The sequence below is a fragment of the Aedes aegypti genome, chromosome 2, assembly GCF_002204515.2.
Source record: "Aedes aegypti strain LVP_AGWG chromosome 2, AaegL5.0 Primary Assembly, whole genome shotgun sequence".
In the NCBI taxonomy this organism is placed as follows: Eukaryota; Metazoa; Arthropoda; class Insecta; order Diptera; family Culicidae; genus Aedes; species Aedes aegypti.
In genome coordinates, this window is record NC_035108.1 from 420,210,123 (window position 1) to 420,234,919 (window position 24,797).

Genomic DNA, 24,797 nt, shown 5'->3' on the forward strand with positions numbered 1-24,797 from the left:
AACTGTGGAAAAAGCTATGACTGAGAGATCTTTCGATTCTTTAATATTATTTGAAGAAACCCTAAAATAAGTGCCTCCGAATTATTATTAGTGAAAACTTTAAACAAATATCTGAAACACTTAACTGAAGAATTTTCCGTAAATCAATCGGGGCCGAAGGTTTTTTTTTAGAAATTTTGAAAGAATTTCCTGAGGAACATCTTGTGTAGTTCCCTGGAAAACTTATAAAAAGACACGGACACCGTCTTCAGCCATTTAGCTGCACAGACTGTAACTTAACACTAGACAACGGACAAGCATGCTCCAATGGTACAGCCGAAAAACATTCCTGACGAAAAGTTTCAATGGCCGCAGCGGGAATCGAACCCACACCCCATGACACGATGCGCTCATTGCCTGACGACACTAACCGCACGGCCACGAAGCCCAGGAAGTATTGGTGGAATCCATACTTTTTCTAGAGAAAACCTTTTTTTCTGATTCTGTTTGGAAAGTGCCCACAAAACTGGGAGCATATTGTTGAGAAAGAACTTTGAAGCTGGCTCATAGTCAATGAAGTCATGTAATACGCCATTGTCAGCTAAATTTGCAGACAATTTAATTATAACAATGGAAGGTCCTCAGTTTCTAAATAGGGGTGCAATAACTAATCTCGACTTGTATTTGGATTAGTAGCCTGGCTATATTCACAGAAAGATTTTACTTTGATGATAACTTAGCATGAGAAATTATGCAGTGTCTCTCAGGATAATAAAACTGAAGCAGTCTTAGTTCACAAAAATATAAACCAACGCCAGCGCCACCGTCATGAAGAGAGTCATCAGTATAATATCTTTTGATATTCTTCTTTCCAGAAGCCATAGGTTAGCGACTATGCGTGCGATAGATCCAAAAGATGAACGTCATCGCCAACTAAGTTTACCGTTGTGACGCCACCAAAAATATTTCGACGCACAAGTCTATCCTCGTTACGCCGCGCCGTGTAGTATTACTTCATATAATATTCATCATCTCTATGTTCTGAATAAAAAAAAACATGTTGAGGAAACATGATCTCCAAGAAGGGGTTTTGAATCCGGCCCGCAGAACATTTATCTTTCAAAAAGTTGCACATCATTGGTATTGACGCATCCCTTTACCTCCAGATGAGCCCTCAGATAACCCCGAAAGGCGAACCTACTGTCCGACGCTATGATTTACTCGACGTCTGAGATCGGACCCCCCCGCGGCAGAACCACTTAAACAAACCCAGCTTCCCAGAATCAATATTGACGGCATGGATTCTACGAATTGACTGCCATCTGCATGGCTTCATGCCAGCAGTTTGGTATGAAAAAAGCAGCCTAGAAAACAGCCTCCCCAGAAACCGCACCGAGAGAAGAGAGAGTACCCGGAAAGGCACAGCCAGCCGCCGTCAACACGCCCTGTTGATGAAGGGATTATTTATGGTCTGTACCATCAATCAACGAGAGTGATACCATACCATAACTTCGCTGGAAGCAAGGAAAACGAACATTCAGCTGTGCTTCCTACAACCGGAGCAACCATCATAGAATCGACGAAAAAGCAAACACTTTCGGGAAGGAAGGGGTGGACCACACGTGGCTTCTGCTGCTGCTGACTGAAAGTCCAATCTTTCAAATCTCGTAACGTTTTCGACAGCATCATCCCCTTGTCGAAGCACTTGAACGCTTGTCACGTACCTTCCGCCCGACAGCTTTCCTGTTTTTTTTCTTCCCGCATCCAGTTAGAAAACAAACTTTCTCGGAAGCTCGGCAGCAAACTTGCCACACTACCCTATCTTCGCAAACACTATGCAAATCGAAAGCAAACATTTTGCATAAATTATGCTAATTTGAGGCGTTCTTGTGATGCTGGCAGCACTGACTGTCTGCTCATCACACAAGGGAAAATGCAGTGCAACAGATTTGAGCACCTCGCGAGCCTCACGTGCGCTTGTCGATGTGAAGGATTGGTGCTTTGTTGTGTCCTTAACTGTGAAAAATGTTACCAAGGGCCTACGGCAACGAGGTCGGAATCTTGCGCTGTTTGGATTGAATCATGAAAGAGAAGAAAGAAGGTGGAGGTTTAAGTGATGGTATGTTGTTCAGAGTGATTACCTGTCGGTGTATTTTTAGCACACTGCTTTGTAACAGGTTGGATGAATCGGTGATATAGCAGCTGTTTTTGAACTCAATTTTTGATGTTTTTAGCTAACGAGCAATCTGGTACTCAAACACCAACAATAACTCAACGCTCTTCTTTTGTAAGTACACGGTACAACAAGCATATTTTCAGCAAATATTACGATCAGTAAAAATTGACAGTAAGAGCTTTGTTTGTTACTGATAGTAAGAGTCGGAATTCTTCATTGAATCACGAATCGAGTTTGACAATACTCAGGTCATTTTGACAGATAAAGGCGAGACAATGACAAGGAATATGGCCAATGGCGTAGCTAGAGTTTTTTAGGCCCGGTGCCGAGGTAGATATGGGTGCCCCTCAAATAGAGGTTTGCAAAATATTCCTTTTATTACCGAACTCAAACGTACCTTCATTTATTTTTCGAAAACGTTTCACATGTTTAAGAAAATTCCGTGAAAATACTCTACCGGTAAAAATATAACCAATACGAGGACGTTGCCAGGGTTTTCGCCAGGCAGTCATTTTTGATGCAATGTCTTGTGGAATCAAAAAATGTAAATTAAGCAATTGATTGACAAAATTTTATATATTTTTGTTTGGAAGGATCTTTAAAATTATTCTTGGATAACTTTCTGTATGTTGTGCGATATGCTTACGGGAAAATTCGTTAAACAATCTTGGGACAATTCATAGGAAAATATCAGGTAAAATTACTGGAAAAAATCCTGATATGGGAAGATTCAAATATGTCGTGATCGTTTTTCGAACTTTCTAGACCCCCCTCCCTTTCTGTAACGCTTTTCCCAATCTTTTGCAGATCTTGGAGGCAATAAGGATTAAATGTTTGATTATGTTATTGATAATATTTTATGAGCAATATCCATCAAAACTCAGGACTAGGAGAAAATTTTGGAAAATACCTTGAAAAAAAAAACGAAACCTGCAGAGATTCTGCTGAAGTTAACATATTTTACTGGATCTCTGTCAAAATCACTTAAATTCTTGATTTTCGTAAAAGAAGTCTTAGAAAAAACCTTACAAGAATATTTAAAAAAAAATCCTGGAATAAAAACAGTTGGGACGTAACACTTGAAAATTACTGAAACGCAAAAAAAAATTCTCACACCATAACTCTAATGAACAACAATTTTTTAAAAGAAAATATTTGTGGCATCATCAAGTTCATATGTTAGAAATATTAGCAGGTTCTAAAGTAATGATCATTCTGACAGCACAGCTTGCAATAATTGATGAAACAGTAAAATATAAAAATGGTTAACACTAAGCTGTACTAAATTTTATCTTATAACACTGCCCATAACTGCATATTTGCAACATTCGACAAAAGTAGGGATTGAGTAAATGGAATACCAAGTGTGCATTTTATGGCAGTATGGAAGAAAACTAAAATTTCTAAAAATTCCCAGCTAATCGAAAGTGCTTATTTGAAGCTGATATTTTGTACAATTCATGTCGCTTACTGGATGAATAGTAAGAAAAAAATTCTGATAGGAATTTCAATCCTATTACTATACGAGGCTCATTTATAATCTCAATGTGACTGTTTTGCGGTTATAGTTACCAATGTGACAAAACAGCTTGGTGTTTTTTTTTCGAATTTTCCAGAACAATCTCACCGTTTTCAGTAAGTTGATCGAAAGTTTTTATCATTTGATGACTCTCCATGGTATTAACTCAAATTTGTTAATAAATGTCGAATGTGACTGTTGTGCAGTTATGGGCAGAGTATAAACATTAGGTACAGCCTACTATTGGAGGAAGGCAAATTTTATGATTGAAACAATAGAAGATTGCACGTCAAAATTTATTGCGGCATATTCAGAACGTTCAGAATCATCAGAGTAAGTGCAGTTTCTTTTTTTTTTATCCCCAACACGAATGCCAAGATAATGGTAAAGCGTCGCTTATAAATAATAATAATAATAATGATAATTTTATCGATTGCCGCCTTCATATCAGTTGGAAAAAATATCTTAAAACAATTGCTCCAAAGAATTCTTTACTAGAACTTACTAGAACAAAATTGGCATGTCATATTTAGATTCTGCAAGATTTTACCAATAGCTGCGAGCTATTCATTAGATCTGCGTGCATCAAATTTTTCATAGGTTTAGAAGTTCCAGGAACAAAATTTTGATATTGTCTTCAGATATTTTATCTCGTATGTCAATCAAGTCAATATCACGCTTTGTTTGTCAGTACTTTGCTCCTACTCGGAATACTTAGCTTAAATGTTTATTTTTGTTTTTCACAATAATTCTGCATTTCTGGAGACTGACCATGTTTATTTTCTGAACAGCTATTTCAAAAGTTTTAAGAAAGCATAATTTATGAGCTTTGAAATGCATTCGGAACTCAACACGAGTTTCGGATATTTTGTCCATTTTATGAAATTTAGCTATAGTGTGATCGCTTTTACAAGGCTTATTTATTGCAGAACAATGTGTTTGTTAATCGTCATTTTGGCCTCTATTGGATCAACTGTTCTTATAATATACTGAAGCTGAATTAGGATTTTATAAGATACTTATTCAGCTCTTATTCATGCTCATGTTAAACATGTGGAAATAGCTGAAGTGCGACGCAAGTAAAACGTTAGTTCGTCTTCTGAATATCCTTTTATACATGTACATTTGTTCAGTGGAATATTGGCTTTTTAATTGGGGCAAACATGTCTTGTTCAGCTCATTTGTAGAACAATCTTGACTAGTCGAATGAGAATCTTTGGAAACGTTTAATAAGTGGCGATTCAACTTTTGTCCATTCTAATGCATAACGTTGAACATTGATCTAAGTTTGTGTTAAAAAAGCACCTTCTCAGCTCTTTATAGAGCAAATTTTTTATTCAGCTGCCATTACCATTATTGAACAATAATTAAACATGCATGCTTGTTTGTGGCTCTGAATTGTTAGTTGGGAACAGCCTATGTACAAGAGAAGGTGAAATTTATTTTAATTTGTAATCAACAGTTTATAGCTTTCATTATGGTTACATCATATTAAGAAAGAATATCCAATGTTTGAAAGAAGAGTAAACTTGTGCTTAATATTTCAAAATCTCCAGTGAAAAAAATGTATTCCATTAGCGAAATTTGAAACAAGAATTATAAATTCGAAATAATTCAGAGGGCTTCAATAGAAACGTTGAAACGAATGTCATCTTAGGAAATCTTTGGTTTCAGACTCATTATGTGAAACGACTTTATGCCAAACGGCTTTATACCAAACGACTTCATGCCAAATGACCTATCAAAAGAATAGCTAAGGAATTTCACTTGAAGAACTCCTTTTAGTAACAGCTCCCTGGAAAAAATGAAGGACGTATCTAAAAGGATTTCCAATTACAGTGGGATTTCGTTTTTAGCATGCTCCATTTGTATCACACCCCGATTTTGGCAACAAAATGGATCCGTTTTTGGCAACATTTTTGAATGCCATTAAAATTTGTAATTTTTGTAAATATCATTGTGTTTTCTGTTAATTAGTCATTTCAAAAGCAAGCCAGCTTCACGCTTACCGCATTCCAGAGCTCAATTTCCGCCGATATTCCCTCAAATATCACCAACTTTTAGGAGTACCTTACGCGCTTTTTTTTATCAAAGATAGTCATATGTTCGCAACGTTTCACGAAGTCATTGATCTCTATGATCATCTCAACTAGAGTTCCAACATGTTTACTCAGGCATTCACGCAGTAAGACCAGCCCACTTGAGTATGCCGGTAGGTGAAACTCGTTTGAATAAAGCAGCCTTAACACAAGAGGAACAAAAAGCTCACTGATATTTTGTTATTTTTATTGTGAATTTACATGCATTGCGTATGTAGGAGCATAACAGTCGTGTTTCGAAGCTTTTCATGGAATTTCATAAAATTAATTCGTTTCCTAGAGAAATAAATAACTCACAACTCTGTATGACGTTCGACTTTTTAGGAATCTATCCAACTTTCTATATCAGTGTTGCTCAGGCTGGATTATACTGCGTACCATAACACGTATGTGGGCCGCATGAATTTATCAAAATGTTCCTTATGAGATCCTATCGACCCCTTGCTGGGTCTAGAAGTTCTTCTACCCTAATGGGATCCTATGTTTTATAATGCGCTGCTGAGAATATTGAAAATACTGAGCGAAATCTAAGTACTTCTATCGGACATTAAACGTTTCTTGCGGGATGTTTAGAAGGTATATTTAGTTATTGGGGATGCTGTGTGAAATCACTACGTCCAAATGATATTCCTGAAATCAAAAAATTGGGTTCCGATTTTGGCACGGTTCCGTTTTTGGCAATTGAAAATTTCGACTTTGTTGCCAAAAACGGAATCCCACTGTATCTGAAGAATTCAATCTTCTAAGATCGATACCAGAAAGAATCTCCGGGTGGAAATTATTGGAATCACTAATGCAAATTCTTTTAAAATCCCTGAATAAAATTAACGTCTACATAGGAACGCCAGAAAGCTTATTCTTAGCATTACTATGTGTAATTCTTTCATACATTGCTAGAAAGACTCCTATTCTGTACAGTTTCTATACAACAAGGCTTGATAGAGTTCTCTGGATTTAGTGCTTATCTTGATTATTAAAAAATCTATTTTATATTTCAGCCAAAAAAATCCCAAAAGATTTCCAAAATGAATTTTTGGAAATTTTTTGTTTGTTTTTTGAACAAAGTCGTAGAGGTATAAAAAGAAATAAAAAATGGTTTTATAAAAAAATGTTGGTTATAATGGCATATTTTTTCAAACAAATATCCTTATGAATTATTTAAGGTCAACCGAGATTAAATGTTGTAGATATTTTTGGATGATTTGATGAATAATACCTGAAGGAATTTTGATTTCAAGTCACTGTTTAAAATTAAAACATTAAATAAAAATTTGTCAGATTTTGTTTTTGTATTCTATTTTTTTGTACCATGAGTATATTTCAACCGCCAAAAGCCTCCAAAGAAATCTCAGGCATGGTAGAAAATTAATTTGCATCTACCTGAATTGTATATAATTAATCGAAACCTTTGGCTTACACATTCTAAAAAAATCATGCTTTCGAAAATATCTCAAACATTCAAATTTTCAAAATTCTTTAGCATTTGACTCGCGTATATACTTTTGAGGAGATCTCTGAATCATTTCTAGAATGAATGACAATGAGAGTGTTTCAGATCGTAAGAAAAAGTATACCAGTTGAGCGATTCTCGCTGAAACCAGGCCGCCATCGGCACCCATCGTTAGAATTCTGATTTTATGTCACTGATCGCTAGTTTTCGATAAAACTTAAGGGTGGTCCTTTCGGTTTTCTCAAATTGGTGGACCCCTCGCACGCCAGCTAGCTAAACAGTTTGCGAAAAAGCCCATTTTTTGATAAATCTTGGGTATTTCTTCACGTGATATGTCCCATATTTCCCTTGGAACACATAGCAAACTTAGTGGCATCGTATAGAGAAAGGATATAGCTTTCATTTGAAGTTAAAAAAAATTTGGCGGCCATTTTGAATTTGGCCTCCATCTTGGATTTTGTTAGAAAAATCGTTTTTTCACCATTAGCGCACCGCTAGTTTTCAATTCTGAGATCACCATCAGAAAGCTGAGGAAAAATTGCGTAAGATAGGCTACAGAAACTAAGTGAGCAATGGTATTTACCCTATGAAATGAACGATTTTCTAAGTCATGTTCTACGATTTTGACGTATATGGCGAGTGCAATCAATACAAACATCATTTTTTGTACAACAAAGAAACAATTTCTCAATCGTTGGTGTTTTATTCGAGTCGAGAGAAGAATAAAAACATTATTTTGAGTGATAAAATCTGGCGGCCATCTTGGATTTTGACGCCATCTTGGTTTTAAGTAGTAGAATGAATTTTTCACCTTGATAGCACTCAGCATGTCGAATTTAGAGGCTACGTAAACTCTTCTTCTTATTCTTCTTCTTATTATTCTTCATTTTCCTGTCGTTACGTCCCTACCGGAACCGAGCCTGATACTCAGCTTTGTTAGTTGTGTTATAAATACAGTTTATTGAATAGGAATTTTCTTATATAATGCGATTTTTCATACCAGAATAATTTTTCAACATATCTTTGAATTCAGGAATTATATATAAATAAATTCAATGAATGAAAACTGTCAAAAACATTAATTGAAATAAACAAACATTTTATTACCATATGCATTTTTGTCATTGAATGAAGTTCATAAATTGCGCGTTGGGACATTAGTAAGTCTTGTAGAAATATCTGTAGTTTTTACGTAAAACATTGCCAAACGTGCATTTACTTATAATGGGAATCTTAATTTAAAAAAAAAATCTTTGACATTCTGAACCATAAAGTATTCATTTTACTACCGCCCAACATGCATGTGATTATAGCGAAATTGAAAAATCAGAAGCAGGCTATGTACTAAGGGTTCATTCAAATATTACGTAACGCAAAATTTGCCGATTTTGGACCCCCTCCCTCCCCCACGTAACAGATTTTGTATGGAAATTTTTAATGTTTTGTATGAACCGTAACACTATGTCAGACCCCCTCCCTCCCCCTGTTGCGTTACGTAATATTTGAACAATCCCTAATGTGGACGTAATGCCGAAACGCAGGTGTATCATTTTGAGATTGGAAAATTTCGTGGCCATCTTGGTTTTCGATACTATCTTAGATTTTAGCAGTTGAATGATTGTTTGCCATCTCAGCGCTCATCATGCTGAATTTTGAGGCCTCCGTAAAAAAAAAAACAATCAGATTCTTTCTTTCTTACCTTATCTCAGCTGTTTAACCGATTGTTAATTTCTATCAATGGTTTAGACCAAATAAATGAAAGAAGTAATGCTATTTTTCAATTCGAAGATATGCAGAACAATCATTCAGGTAACAAATAAGCGTTAAAAAATCATATTTGATCATTAGTTTTTAAAGCTAGTTAAGCTGATGGGCTGGCTCTGTTCCAGTAGGGACGTAACGACAGGAAAAAGAAAAACAAGAAGAAAAGTAAGTGTAATGGTAGCATTAATATTCAACATGTTGAGTGCTATCAAGGTGAAAACTCATTCTTTTACTTAAAACCAAGATGGCGTCAATATCCAAGATGGCCGCCAATTTTTTCACTCAAAATGATACTCCTATCCTTCATCTCACTCGAGCAATACACCTACGATTGAGAAATTGTTTCTTTGTTGTACAAAAAATGATGTTTGCATTGATTGCACTCGCCATATACGTCAAAATCGTAGAACATGACTTAGAAAATCGTTCATATAATAGGGTAAATACCATTGCTTACCTAGTTTCTGTAGCCTATCTTACGCAATTTTTCCTCAGCTTTCTGATGGTGATCTCAGAATTGAAAACTAGCGGTGCGCTAATGGCGAAAAAACGATTTTTCTAACAAAATCCAAGATGGCGGCCAAATTCAAAATGGCCGCCAAATATTTTTTAACTTCAAATGAAAGCTATATCCTTTCTCTATACGATGCCACTAAGTTTGCTATGTGTTCCAAAGGGAATATGAGACATATCACGTGAAGAAATACCCAAGATTTAACAAAAAATGGGCTTTTTCGCTAACTGATTAGCTGGCTGGCGTACGAGGGGTCCACCAATTTGAGAAAACCGAAAGGACCACCCTTAAGTTTTATCGAAAACTAGCGATTAGTGACATAAAATCGGAATTCTAACGATGGGTGCCGATGGCGGCCTGGTTTCAGCGAGAATTGCTCAGTTACAATCTCACCCATCCTCAAATTCAAATTTTTGGAGACCCTCAAACTTGGGGAGATTTGATCGGAAATCGGAATTCAAGAAATATTGTATAATTTTTTATGAGTTCAAAGCCGTAATTAGTCAACATATTTACGAAATAGGTATCTGAGCTTGCTTAACCTTCCGTCAGTCGCTCAAAAAAAAGTTACACCAGCGGTCGCATCGTGTACTGAGTACACGCGGAGCAATTTTGATTGTACATCCAAAGCTAGGCAAGATAGAATATGGATGTCTTGGACAAATTTCTTCAGTCCAACGGTACCAATTGGTCAGTGGACAGAAAACACTTTGGAAACATCCTCATCTTCTTGTGGCCATCGGATTGTGCCCCGGGGGAACCGATGTAGTGGACATTTCGCAATGCAACATCTCGTACACAAATATCCCAGGATCTAGATTTTTTAGCAAGATGATGTCTTCGACAAAGTTGGTTAGTAGGTCAAGGACTAACATATGATAAGCTACCTAACAAGAAAAACTGCCACAAGATGGCGCTAGTGAGCATGCAATATTTTAATCACGGAAATCTCAGGATCCCGATTTTTTAGAAAGATGGTGTTTTAGCAAAGTTGTTCAGTAGTTCAAGGGCTACCATGTGATGATCTTCTTGATTTGGAATTCTTTCAATAGATGGCGCTAGTGAGCATGATATTTTGCGAACACAGATATCTCAGGATCCAGGTTACCTATAAAGTTGACGTCTTCGACAAAAGTGTTGAATAGGTCAAGGTCTAGTATGTAATATGCCACCCAACTTGAAATTCTACCACCATATGGCACTAGTGATCATGCTGTATTTTGATCGCCAATATCTTAAGATAATGATATTTTAGCAAGATGGTGTTTTCAGCAAAGATTTTTAGTAGATCAAGGACTAAACATGTGATATGCAGTTTGATTCGGAATTCTGCCACAAAACGAAATATTCGAATTGAATTATTTCAGGATCCTGGTTAGGAAAATAAAATTAGATTACAAAGATGCTGTCTTTGATGAAGTTGTTCTGTATGTCATGGACCAACGTGTTAAGTGTAAAATATACCTACTCAAAATTCTTCCACATTCAATTTAAAATGCAATGGGCTGCTAGATTCCAAATACTTCCATCAGGCTAGAGAAAGAGCTCCTGGTTTAATTTTTTTTTCAAATACAGAATCTCAAGTCCCCGATTATTTTAAAACTTGACGTCTTCATCAAATTTATTATTTAAGGAAAGTGCTCACATGTTATTGGCAATTATATTTTGAATTATGTAACCCTGCGCCAGTGAGCATTTAATTTTCTGAATATCTTATGATACTGATCATTTGGACTCATCAATACACGTTTTGTCAAATGTTAAAACATTTCGCTGCAAGTAAATTAATAGATAAGCACAAAATAAAATAAAACATATAGTGTTCATTCTACTTCAAACTCTAGATTCAAGTTGAACAATATTTTTTTTATATTTAGTAGAAAAGTAGGACGCAAACTTCTCGTTGCTGGTGATAATCTAAATTCGTTGCTGCACATCTCGTGAGAGCACACTCTCGCAGTACTGGTCGGGTTTGATATTATGGCACGTCTTTTTCCTCCGGAAAATCAGCTTGAGAGATAGGCTTATGATTATCGCCGTGACCGATAATTTCACTTACTGGTTGTTTACAAATAAATTCAAAGTGCTCTTTGTGCTAGTATAGAGCGCTGCATATGACGAGCCTAACCTCACTTATTTGACAGCTGCTGGTCCTGTTGTTTACGTTTCGGACTTAGTCGTTTTTTCCATCATTTTTTCATCTTCGCATTTCTATCACTAGCATGCTGATGGTGACGATTTTCCACGGTAGGAAGATAGAATAATACGATCCGTGGGTATCTGCAGTGGATTTGACCTCTCCTCGCAGCAAACTTTCACGAAATTAAGAATGATTCGAAAAAAGTACTAAGTCCAAACTGTAAACAACAGGACCAGTACCTGTAAAAATTGATGCGTGACGTCACAGTGCAGTGGAGTATAATCATAATATGGTAATACTAGCACAAAGAGCACTTTGAATGGATATGTAAACAACACAGGCAATGACTATCACATTCGAGGTGATTCGAACAATGTTGTAGTGTGCGTGCCATCCCGTGAGTCGCCATGAGAAACCGAATTTCTCATATCACTTTGCATTAACACCAGGCTTTGCAGAATTCGCTCTCATTTGAGTATGAAGCACGATCAAAGCAAGCAAAGAAAAACATCCCATCTGTTGCGGTCCACGATCGTCATTGTATCGCAAGGTGTAACAAGTCTGATATATGGAAGCAGCGAGCGAGAGCCCCAAAGAAAGAGCGATGATAAACCCCATTTTACTCGCTTGTTTACCGTTGGGGATAGGTGTTTTTCTTTATTGGCACGATAAACAATCCACGAACTTCCAATAGCAATAGTGTCCACCAGGCTTGGAGCATGTTTAGAGGGGTTTTATCATACACTACTATCCCCCCAATCTGATCAAAGTTGTAGCAGTATACGATAAACAGTCTCTCATAATGTTCAGCATGTTATGATAGTTACAGAGAGCGATACGTGAGCGATTCTCTCAATTTTCTCAGGATTCAATCCCTGATTAACACACATCCATCTTTGTTTTTGTGTAACAGCTTTCTGCCGCTCATGAGCCTCTGTACGTGCCATAAGTTCTTTTGTTCTTTTAACTTTTATTGTGCGCCGTATATTGGAGCTGTCTCGCTCTCTCTCACGGGCAACTCGAAAACAGCGCGCACAGAAAAAGTCAAACGTTTTATAGCATGCATAGGCTCATTAGATATTTGATAGGCCTTTTATTTTATTTTTTTTCAAATGGAAGTAGAAATGAAAAGCCACGTGTACTAAGTCTAGCACCAGTTTTAAGGCTATTATTCGCATTATTTAAACCAATCAATGTGCTTAAAATATACTGTTTGAAAGCAGAAAAATACTACGTTTACTGCAGTATGCTATTGACAATTTTATCAGAAACTTCAGTCGAATTCACAGAATAGATGTTATCTAGAAAACCTATTACGCCTTCATAATATTTGATCATTATTTTGTATAATTGTTTACCTTTTAGAACCACCGACACGTTCGGCATTTGCATAGAAGAACTGTCACAGACCTTCCGAATCAGCTGATTTGAGACGTCTCGTGAAAAAGCCTATTGCTCTATTGTAAACACCATTGACAGTTCTTTGATTTCAGCACAGACAAAAAAGCATCACATTCTCATAGGTGTCCATCGATCATTTTTTTAACGACCGATTCGTATCTATGCGACCAACTGCCGGATTTTGATCGTCATATTTTTAAATATAGTTAAACCTGTATTAGTCGATGTTCCATAGTTCGATATCAACTCAGGAAACCATACTTAAAACAAACAAAATAATAATTACTATAATGCTCCCTTTTATCAGCATTCTAAAGAATATCTGTTCCATGAGTCGATGATCTTTCGAGAATCGACTGGAAATTTGACTGTCCTTGAAATTCTGAACTATATTCTGATGCGATTTTCATGCTGAAGAGCACCGTTTTCGAATCAAACGGTTTATTACATGTTGAACATGCTTCAGTTTTGGACAGAATAAACAACTTAGTTGAAGACGTCATTTTCATGATTAAGCAATCACGATCCTAGATATTTGGGTCGAAAATTTAGCATACTCAGTGGCACCATCTAGTGGAAGAATTCCCAAACAAGTATGGCCCATCACAAGTTTGTACTTGACTTAATTGAGATATTCGCGATCAAAATACGCCATCTGTTGGTAGAATTTCAATTTGGGTGGCTTATTACATGCTAGACCTTGACCTATTCAACACTTTTGCCGAAGACGTCAAGTTTATAGGTAACCTGGATCCTGAGATATCTGTGTTCGCAAAATATCATGCTCACTAGCGCCATCTATTGAAAGAATTCCGAATCAAGAAGATCATCACATGGTAGCCCTTGAACTACTGAACAACTTTGCCGAAGACACCATCTTGCTAAAAAATCTAGATCCTGAGATATTTGTGTACGAGATGTTGCATTGCGAAATGTCCACTACATCGGTTCCCCCGGGGCACAATCCGATGGCCACAAGAAGATGAGGATGTTTCCAAAGTGTTTTCTGTCCACTGACCAATTGGTACCGTTGGACTGAAGAAATTTGTCCAAGACATCCATATTCTATCTTGCCTAGCTTTGGATGTACAATCAAAATTGCTCCGCGTGTACTCAGTACACGATGCGACCGCTCGTGTGACGGGCCCGGTAAAAAAAAAGTTACACGAGCGGTCGCACTGGTGTACTGAGTACACGCCCAAAAACTTAGGTTAAAAACACGATGTTTTCGAATACTTTTCGTTGATTTTTTCGAAAAATTTCTTCTCTACAAGCAAGAAGAAGAGTAGATCTTGGAATAGGACCAACACCCGGATCAATTTGAAGGGATTTTCAACGTGTTTTTCGACTTTTCGCAAAGTGCGTGTACTCAGTACACTAGGGCGACCGACGGTGGGTTAAGTATCTGCATCAGGGCCGCGTTCAGCTATTAGAAGACTCACTTATCTCATGTGTGCAATCGATTGAACAACAACAAGGAAAATAACTTTCAATACAAATATTTTGAAGACCCCTGGAATGTGATACCCAAAGTTAGGGTCCCCGGGGCCCTCAGCTCACTATAATCCTAGCCCTAAATATAAAAAAAAGGATAATCAAGGGGCCACTGTACATCTTAGATCCAAGTGCCCTCCAAAATGTATGCTTGCCATGCTCATTTTTTAAGATATTACAAATTGTCAGTTTCTTACAAGCTGTGTCGAATTTTTGATCCTATGAGAAATTTGAACTACGATTTTGGAACCCTCGACCCCTAGCTACATACCGCGACCACTTGGTAAATAAAGTAATTGAATCAAATATTTTTGAGGAAAGTTTTTGTCAGATGAACTAAGTTCAGGTCAAAAAGAGGAATAAATTTAATTGACTGCCATTACTGCATCAGATTCTCCTCTGAAAATTTACTGAAATTTAATAAAGAAACCACCAGTGACCTTGAGAACTATCAAAAAGACCTATAGTGGGATTCCGTTTTTGGCAACAAAGTCGAAATTTTCAGTCGCCAAAAACGGAACCATGCCAAAATTGCAATCCATTTTTTATTTCTAGAATACCATATTGACGTTATTACATGATCATGATGAAATTGAGCTTGTGTATAATGAATCAACCATTTGAAGTTATCTGAGATTCGCAGGATTCCGCTATTAAGCCTAGAGCCTAATAAGAGTCTACAGCTGTCTGTTGAATCCACAGAAACCAGCTAGAACACTTAAGTAGCTCAATGCGAGAATTTACAGGGTCTTGTTTAGGAGTCAGGAATTGACATTTTCCCAAGAGAATGCTAAGAATGGCGTGAATATCGCCAAAAGTTTTAAGACTCCGCAAATTCTAAGGTCACCCATGAAAATTCTCAAAGGCACCTTCCTAAACTACCACAAGCAATCTCTAAATTCCACTGGAAATCTATTCAGAATCTTTGATTGAAATCTATAGTCTAGCCTGTGTAACACTGGTATATAATGTTGGATTGTTGTTCAAAAATGTAACCTCATACAAAATTTGTATTGTATTCATAGCACGCTTCTATGACCTTATTGAGAATAAAGTGTAGTTATCATATTATCCATAACTATGAAAATATCTAGAGAAAACTTCCTTGAACTACTTGAAATACTCAATTTATTTTGTGAAATTTTGTAAAAAACTATGAGAAACGTGAATTCTTAAAAAAATAGGTTAAAACTCAAGTTGAGGTACTGCCTTGCTTTTCAAACTATTTAAACAAAAGACACAATGATATTTAAAAAAAATAACTAATATTATTGGTTTTCAAAAATGTTGTTAAAAACAAATACATTATATTATCAAAATGGAGCGTGCCAAAAAACAGAATCCTACTGTTTCATGATCCGTTGGTAAATTTAACGAAAATCTAACCTCAGAAATCTAACAATATGTAAAATAAGTTTAGATCCTTTGAAAAAAATCTATCAAGTGAATTCTCTGAGAACCTCGGAAAATTATTTTCTCAGCAATCATCTAGAACATTTGCCAAATTTCATCAGGTGTCCTAAAAGGTTTCACTATAAACACGCTAAAGGTCTTAGCTAAATTTTTTTTCCGAGGACATTCGGTGAAATCCAAGATGTATTGAAAAAAACATGTTTATGAGCTCCATAACAAACATTTCATAGGTCCTGTTGAAGTTCTATAAATTCTAGACGTTTTTAATGAATAAGAAGTGTAACATAAATATATGTGATTTTTTCTCATGGAAATGCTGTTAAATTATCAAGAACATATAATTTGCTTTTTATGGATTGTTTTAATGAGGTATGTGGCTTGTACGTTGGTTATGCGAAATCAACCAACGTTTTCCTGACACCTTAAACAAATCTACCATCTTCATTAATTTGTTAAGTTTTTTTATAAAAGAAGTTTGAAATTGCTGTACGAATCGTAGCGCAACCCCTTCCTCTCCTTATAGCTTTGCGTTATTTGTGAACGAGGTATAAATAGAACAGTAGTATATTTGTATGTATTAGAATACATTGCCAGAGACCCAAAACCATGAATTCTAAGATAATCCCACTCAAGTGCCTGTGTCACATTGCCCATGCCTTCTATGTATTTCTTCCATGTCTGTGGATCATTAATTACAAAGTGCTGCATTCTGTAAAACAATTAAGTAATCAACCACTTAACAATTCCATTTCTTATACTTTCTTCCAGAAACTAAAGACCCAGTCGGCAACGTTTGAGAGGACCTGATCACGGGGGCTCCTCCAGGGGAAAACGGATCCGCATCGATGCGTTCTTTTAATCCGCGACCCGGAGATGTCACTTCACCACAACCGACAACTGCCAGCAACAACAACAGCTCCTCTACCACCACCCTAACCATTACTAATACTACTACAGCAAGTATCGCTTCGGCCCTTCGCCGGGCGTCTCTCGGTAAAATCGTAAAGGATCGCAAACTCAAAAATAGTTAATCTCATCGCTACACCAAAGCTCTACCCTACATAGTAATCGAACTACAAGCATATAACTATTCAAACAAATGCAATATGAAGCGGTTCGCGTGGTGCGGGCGTTGTTCTCAGTTGTGGATTTTTTGTCGGATATAGCTTTTTCGGGGGGAGCCTTTTTGAAGCTCGGCTCGGACAAACGAGGATAACGAAACGGTTTTATGCGTGTTTACTTGCTACTTCACTAGCACCACCACCACACACACACACACACCGCTCTGCCTTCACTTTCTTTAACGATTGCTGTTTAACTGACGCAAACAAGTGATAGAATGCTACGCGCGGATGCAAACTTTGTTTTATAAAGTTGATTGTTTTCTCGAGCAGCTGAGCAAACGTAACGCTCGATTCTCTATGATAGTAGCATAGCTCCGTCTTTCCCTCGTTAAATGTTATCGGTGTTCATAGGTTTTTAAGTAATTCTCAAAAAATTTGTGTTTATTTTTGTTGAACATTCTTTTCATACAAAACATGAAACGCTTACTACCAATTGAATGATGTACAGCTATAAAAATCGAACTAAAGTAGTTTTAATCTAATGAAAATACTCTATGACTGTATATAAACTAAGAAACACTTAAATCTTAGCATAAAGTAATAAAATCAACCAAACAACAACAAAAAATCGAAACAAACAATTGTATATTTTAGAAAAGAGGCAAAACGAAAAGTGATATCATGTTAATTTTAAATTGAAGAAATTGAAGCTCTTATACTGATTACATCGTTAGAACCGAATTGGAATGGTAGCAATCACTTTTTCCCCTCGTTTCGATTCAATTTAGTTTGAGACTCTCGTTTCCTATTTCATTAAGGACTTTCAAAGCTAATCAATACCAAAGGAATACATTCTCAAAAGGCTTGTAAATAAAGAGAAACTGTGGTTATCAGCTATTTATCCCGATTGAGATAAATCAAAACTTAAACTCTTGTTTCGATACATCCTTCCTACAAGTAGGTCCTCCCTATCCGCAACCCGACGATTGCAAACGACATGTTCCTGACGGCTGCCTTCTAAACCAAAACACGCTTTACGTGCAGCTTAGGGCACTGGTAATTCCACTTATTACAACTTTCCGTTTACTCAATCCGGACTAAATCCAAAAACGGGACCAAAGTAGAGCGTGCATACGATTAGTTTGTTGAATTAGTTTCTCGGGGTACAACTTCGACAGGATTCAATTTCCATATTAATTATTGTGTGTGTCAGTTTCGGTTATCGCCCTAGGAATCTGTTTTTCACTTCACGGAGCATACATTTCGAAAAGTTTCGGATTCGGATTTTTGCGGATCAGATTCTAAGCCGGCTTGAAGGGAGAAAGGTCGTTTAAACTGCTGGGAATCGACTGCTGTGACACCAGTTGGCTTACTTGCCTACACGCTTTTGTATAGTGAATTTTAATCTTGTAAGAATTGCAGCAGCTGATGTCATTTGCGTGAAAAGGTTAATGCGGATGACAGATATGTGTGAATTCAATAACATATAACGGTGATATTCAAACCCACTAATCCACATATCCATAAGCAACCCAAGTAACCAAATAGCACTTTGATTCGCCCTCCGTGTTAATAGAGGGCTATTATACAGCTAACATAACCTATATTAGCCGTATAATAGCCCTGTTAGCCCAAAAAGGCGAACTAGTGGGCTAGAGATTACTTGGGAACAGTGAATAAACGAAAGAAGACGTGATCTTTTAAGAGGTTTTTTTTCCAAAACGGTGTCCAAGAAGGATTGACACTGCTTTCGCCAACGGGTCCAACAAAAAATCAAAGACACAGGTCCACGCAAACTTCGATAAACGATTAATCACTTTAAAACGTAGCACTGAAAAGTACTGAAATGCAATAAATTCAGGTAGTTGCAAAACTTCCGTCAGCAGAAACAAAAGTACGATGCGCACTAACCAAGTCCTAACTAAAAGAAATTACTTTCAACCTCCACACCACCCCACCCCTCACAAATGAAACTGTGTCCATCCAATAAAAACTCATTAAAGCAGATACGTTTTATTTTGTTCCAAAAATTCCATTACTCCCACCCTCCCGCACTGATTTGCATAGCAGCCGTTCCATAAAATTTGTTTGGCAAACATACTGTTCCAGACCCCACACACACAATGCCACAAGACACAGTGCGCACAGTGCACACGGAGTTTTAACTCAAACTGTGTGATAACATTTCACACCAACCAACGCTCACGTGGCTCTCCAGCAAAAAATGGGAAAAAGTTCAGCTACTCTATCTGGTGGACCCCTTCGGAGCTTCCAGCTCTTCCCAACCATGCCTAACTTTATCAACAGACCAAGTTCGGTTCCTGTGTCACGTCACAACCGCAATTTATTTTCCGTTATTCCATTTCATATTCTCTGTTCTACAACTGTGCCAACTCTTCGCAGAGAAGTGCATATCGATTTCAATACCGGCGTAAAGCAGGGTGAATTGTGCAAAATGTAACTTATGAGGATTTGTGTTGTTTTCTACTAAAAGAATCTACATTTCAAAGCCATTCGAAATGTTAATATGTAGTAGCTATGCAATGTGTGATAGCTACCACCGTGAATTTTTTTCACAAATTTCAACTACTTTACTCTTTTGAATCTTGGGTAGAACGCCAATTACTATAGAAGAGTCAACAACCAAGCTTCTCCATCAGTTTGCTCCGATGCTTGAAAACGCTTGAAAAGCTTATGACCGTGGAAAAATTGAAAAATGGTTGGATAACATCGGAAAATTCAAGGAAATATGCGTTTATCTCCAAGGCTTGTATCTGCTTTTTTTGGATACACCTATTTTTACATCGTTTGGCAAAGAATATGAATATAAAAATTCTAAGAATAATTCAATGGGTCGAATCATTTAACCTCATCAGTGGCATTTTGGGCCATACCCCCCTACCTTTCACCCAAATAACCAGGGCTCCACTCCAGACTCTCTGGAATGATCGAATCATCTGGTTGGAAACATTCTCCATTCAACTTTTTATTTTCGTTTCGCATCTCCTTCAACCTTGTTATTATTAATTTAATGCCATCAATTTTGCTCTTACTTGCACGCCAGGTCCTTTTTTTTTTTCGTAGGGTATGCTTGAGTTGGAGGTTTGTGCACTTTTTAGATATTTTATCTTGGAATTCATTTGAAACTGCTTGAGAATAATTTACTGTGTTTATCGTCGGAGTCGAAATAGACATAATGGTTAATTCACAGCTGTTAAACAAAAGCCAGATCAAGGATAACGAGTTCAAATATCGATTATGTTCAGATTTTTTTTTCGTTGGAAAATTTTTCATACTTCCAGAGCAGCTTCGTGCTTGCTAAAATGGAAAGCCGCTAAAAAGAGCTCTCCGTTCCCATTTCGACATTGATTTTTCATAATCTTATGTGGCTTATGTGAATTCATCGATTTCTCTTCATCGTTGCTCTCTTTGCATTGTTGCAGAAAACTGATTCACTTTTCGCAACATGTTTTCGTTGCGTAAGATAAAGAACGAATATCTCGCTTCATAGATTAGATGTTCTCTAATTCTCTTTAATTTGACGAATTTGTTAGCGCAAGAGAGGTTCGATAAAGAGAAATCGAGTATGTCAGTTAAGCCCATATGAAGGAACATTGTCGATTTGTGGAAAAGCCTCTTTGAACACATTCTCGTCTGGTTTTTCAACGGTTTAAGAATAAATGGTCGAAACACAAAACATCGACAAAGGCTGGTAGAAATAATAATGACGTGCTAAGCAGGTTTAATAATACTCCTCAGCTACGAAAAATGAGCAAGGAAGATGCGACATAAAACATAATGGAGGATAATTTCATAATAAGAGAGTGTCATCACAACTCTGCGAGGCCTGTTTTGTTCAGACAGGTCATTCTAAAGTTGTTTTAAAGCATGAGTTAGGCTGAGCATGCAAGCTAGAGAGAAAAAGTACTAGAAACAAATCTCGCATTTCGTTGCACTCTCATTCAAATCGCTTGAGAATTCATGTTGTGAGTTTTTAATTCAATTTTTACTTCTCACAAAAACTTCGAAATTGCCCCATTTTTGCATCGCAGAGGAGTTTCTGTCATTTTATGTGGTGTGGTATTACATTTTTCTGTTGCAGAGCTGGTCACAGATATCGACAGAATCCGAGTTTTTTTTAGTTTGCACAGCTCTTGTTCTGTACAATTCGTTTCCTTTAGGCTAGTTTTTCTATCCGAAATCAAACATATCTGCTGCTTCCGCAAATTGAATTTGGGTTACGTCAATGGAATTCAAGCCAGCGAAATTAATTTTGTATGGATTCGAATAGACTGATAACAAGACAAAGTTTGACAAATGCTTGTAAAAATGCGCCAGCTATATGCTAATTTGCCTTTGTGAGCTTGGTCTGCCAAAAACTTCATTAAAACCAGTCCTTCAGATCTACAAGCGTTACTAGGTTTATAAATACAGTATTTACACACATAGGCTCATGAGAATATATATCGTCAATTTTGGAGTCCGATGACCGATCAAGGTTATACAAGAACTTCTTTGAGTGTAGGTCTTCAGATCCACAAGCGCAACCAATGATCTGATGCAGGATTAGGAACAAGGTTGATACCTATTAGGACTACTATAATTACGATCTACCAAGGTTTGAGTTAATCGACTGTTCAAAAGTAGCCTAGAACTACTTGAAATTCAGGTCATCAGATCTACAAGCATGATGGGAGGCGTTTAATAACCATTTAATACAGCCTCAAATATCGATACAGGCTCAAATAGTTAGCTTCTATCAAATATTGTTTTCTTGGATAGCCTCAGAGAGCCATTGGACTACAAATTTTATGGTAGTTTTTGAATATGTAGACACAATCGTTGATATCAATACTTGATAAAACATGTTCAACTGAGCCTGATTGGGTGATTTTTTTTATTTCGTCAGTAAGGTTACTGACTGACTTACAGATCTGTGAGCTTCTGCTCGATGGATTCAAATTATTTCTGGAAAAGATAAACTTAGTTTACTATAATTGTATGAGTCCGCATGAATGTGACCTTCTAGATTAATCGTTTGATCTGAAGAACTAGGCTCAAGGAACTCTTGGATAATCATAGAAAGCCATTGGACTTCATACAATATGTTTGTTTGAGTCTATTTGGATGTGAACCTTATTTGTAAACCTTCGAAAGATCTCTTGTCACGCGTGTAGATACGAAGGCCTTCACTCAAAGACATTGTTGAATAAATGTTTACGACTGTTGATTTCGAATTTCTATACAACACATTTGGTTGATCCTGTTTGGGAGTAAAACTTATTTATTAACGTCAGAAATGTCCCTGAGCTGAGAACATAATATATTATATGTTTTAAGTCGAACTCTGGTAAACTTGGGTGTATCTAGGAATTACATCAGAGGGGGGCCAGCGACCTCAAAAGGAATTTCATACAAACGATCATTATACACTTTATCCTTTTTGCATGAAACGTTTAACTTTGAAGGTCATCCACATCCTTTTCCTTTCATAGTTGGCAAAGTGAAGCTCAAAATGTGTCTTGGTTCAATTTATTGTCTGAGTAATGGGTCCTTTGACGCCTTAAAAAATTCCGGAATGGACAATGCATCAAAATTCGATTGGTTTCATTAAACGGCAGAAAAGCCACGGGATATTATGATTTCATAAAGCTCAGCAAAGAATTTTTAAAAATAGATTTAACATGCATTCGCATAGGAGAGACTCCTAAATTTCTCTGGGCATATCAGAAGTATTCCTCCAAGGAATCAGACAGAATTTCCCACGGAATTGTCTACGGATTCGTGTAGAGATTTTTTCAGGATTTTGTATTGATTTTCCCTTCAGGTCATTTGTAGTCTTCAAGGAGTTTTTCTATTAGCTTCTCCAGGTAATTTATCGAATTGATTGCTTTAAAAACAGAAGACATAAGCTCATAAGTTCCACACAAAAAAATTGAAAAATTCCATGTTTTAACCTATTCCAATACTTTTTTTTCTGACATCCACTTAATATTTTTTTAAGAGTTCAACTGTATATTTTATTTTCTGAAAGATGGTTTCAAATAATTCCTCTCTAATTTATTAAAGAATAACACTCGAAATTTCCAATAAAGTTTGTTCAAAGATATTGTCAATGTATTCCAAGAATCGTTTCATGATTTTCCAAGGAATCCTTTCAAATTTCTTATAACTTTTTTTGAGATAAAACCAAGATATTTCCTAAAACATTACTCTTGGTAATTTAGCTGGAGCTCTTGTAAAATTATCCATGAATTTAATAAAAAAAATCTTTTATCGACTTCTTTCCTGAAAAATTTCTCTGTAAATCCTTATTGGAGTTTATCATAATTTCTTCCATAGATGTTTTAGATTTTTTTTTTCAGATCGCCATTATTCCAACATGCATTTATCATATGAGAATTTATTCACGAATTTCATTAGAAACTTCTCTAAAATAGTGGGAATAAATTCCCTAGAAGCTGTTCTTAAAACTTTCCAAAGGATAATTTTAAAGAATTCCCTCTGAATTTCACATTTCAGATTTCTAAATAAATGTTACCAATAATGCATCGAAAATTCATCAAGGAGATTCTTATGGCATTCCTACTATAAATACTCTATAAACTCTTTCAAGAACTCCTCCATGGATCTATCTAGAATTTTTTTTAAGAATAACCTATGCATAAACTTTTTGAAACCAATAAGCAATATTCTGAAAACGAAATCCTACGAATTATACAGAGAAAATTTTGGTGTTCTAAGAGGCATTCATAGATAAATGTTAGAAATATCTGACGAAAAAACTGCCTAGAAAACATTCTGCAGGAATCGTCATTGAATGCTTTTTTAAAGAATGGTAAAAAATATATACAGCAAATATTTGTACACATATTATAATCCTGGAAGGTACTTTGCAAACTTCTTCAAGCTCAAAAGGTATATCTAAAAAATGTATACGATTGTGTCCAAACTATTTAAAATAAATTACTTTGAATTGAAAATTTCTGAAAGAATCTTTTAAAGAGTTCTTGAAGGAGTTCTAAAATATATTTTTGAACATTTCTTTTGATTCTAAGATCAAATTTCATCAAGAATGTTAAAAAATATGAAGAATTTGAACTTTTTCAGGAATTTATGAAGGGTTTTATGAAGTTATTCATAAATTACAAGAAATGTCTTAAGGAAAATATATAATTCTTAAGGCGAGATTCCGGGTTTACTTCTGACCGAGTTCAAGAGGAATCGCATGAAAAATTTCCTAAAGAAATAGAAGAATTTGTTATGCGAATTATTGGAGGAGTTTCTATTAACTGTTCAGTAAGTTATTTGTTAGAACTCTTGAAACAATTAATGAAGCCTTGTATTTTGAATAAAGTTCTGGTAGCACTACAAAAAAAACCCGAATGACCAAAACAATTAAAAGGTCTTTAATAAAGCTCAAACTCAACTACAAAAATACATTCCCCAACAATACCTTTGAGTTGTTGTTGAAGACTCATTGAATAAATTCGAGGTAATCCGAGCAAAGGCTTCTGGGATTAACATTGGAGTGAATTTATGAAATCTTCGAAGAAACACATCAAGAGAAATCTAAGGATTTCGTTAGGATTAAATGGAGCTATCTCTAGACCATTTTTTTAACATGTCCTTAGATGAATTTGTTTTAATATAGCTTGGCAGATGTTTTTGAATTCCGTAATATATTGTAGTAGATTACGCTCAAAATATATTGGAGGCTTTTGATAGAATCGTCAAATGCTATTTGGTGAGATCTTGAGCAGAAGTCTAATTGTTTGAAGAAA

General features: G+C 36.2%; 1 protein-coding gene across 4 annotated transcripts in view; it reads left to right on the forward strand.

The window, feature by feature from the left end:
• Positions 1–24,553, forward strand: part of LOC5568798 (potassium voltage-gated channel protein Shaw) — a 424,985-nt gene extending 400,432 nt beyond the window's left edge. For all 4 annotated transcript variants that reach the window (XR_002500906.1, XM_021847455.1, XM_021847456.1 and 1 more), the window contains one exon: positions 16,718–24,553. Coding sequence is in view for 3 of the 4 variants with exons in the window: in XM_021847455.1 (XP_021703147.1) it covers positions 16,718–16,746 (29 nt within the window). In the remaining variant the exon portion in view is untranslated. The remainder of the gene's footprint in view (positions 1–16,717) is intronic.
• Positions 24,554–24,797: the final 244 nt, after the last annotated feature.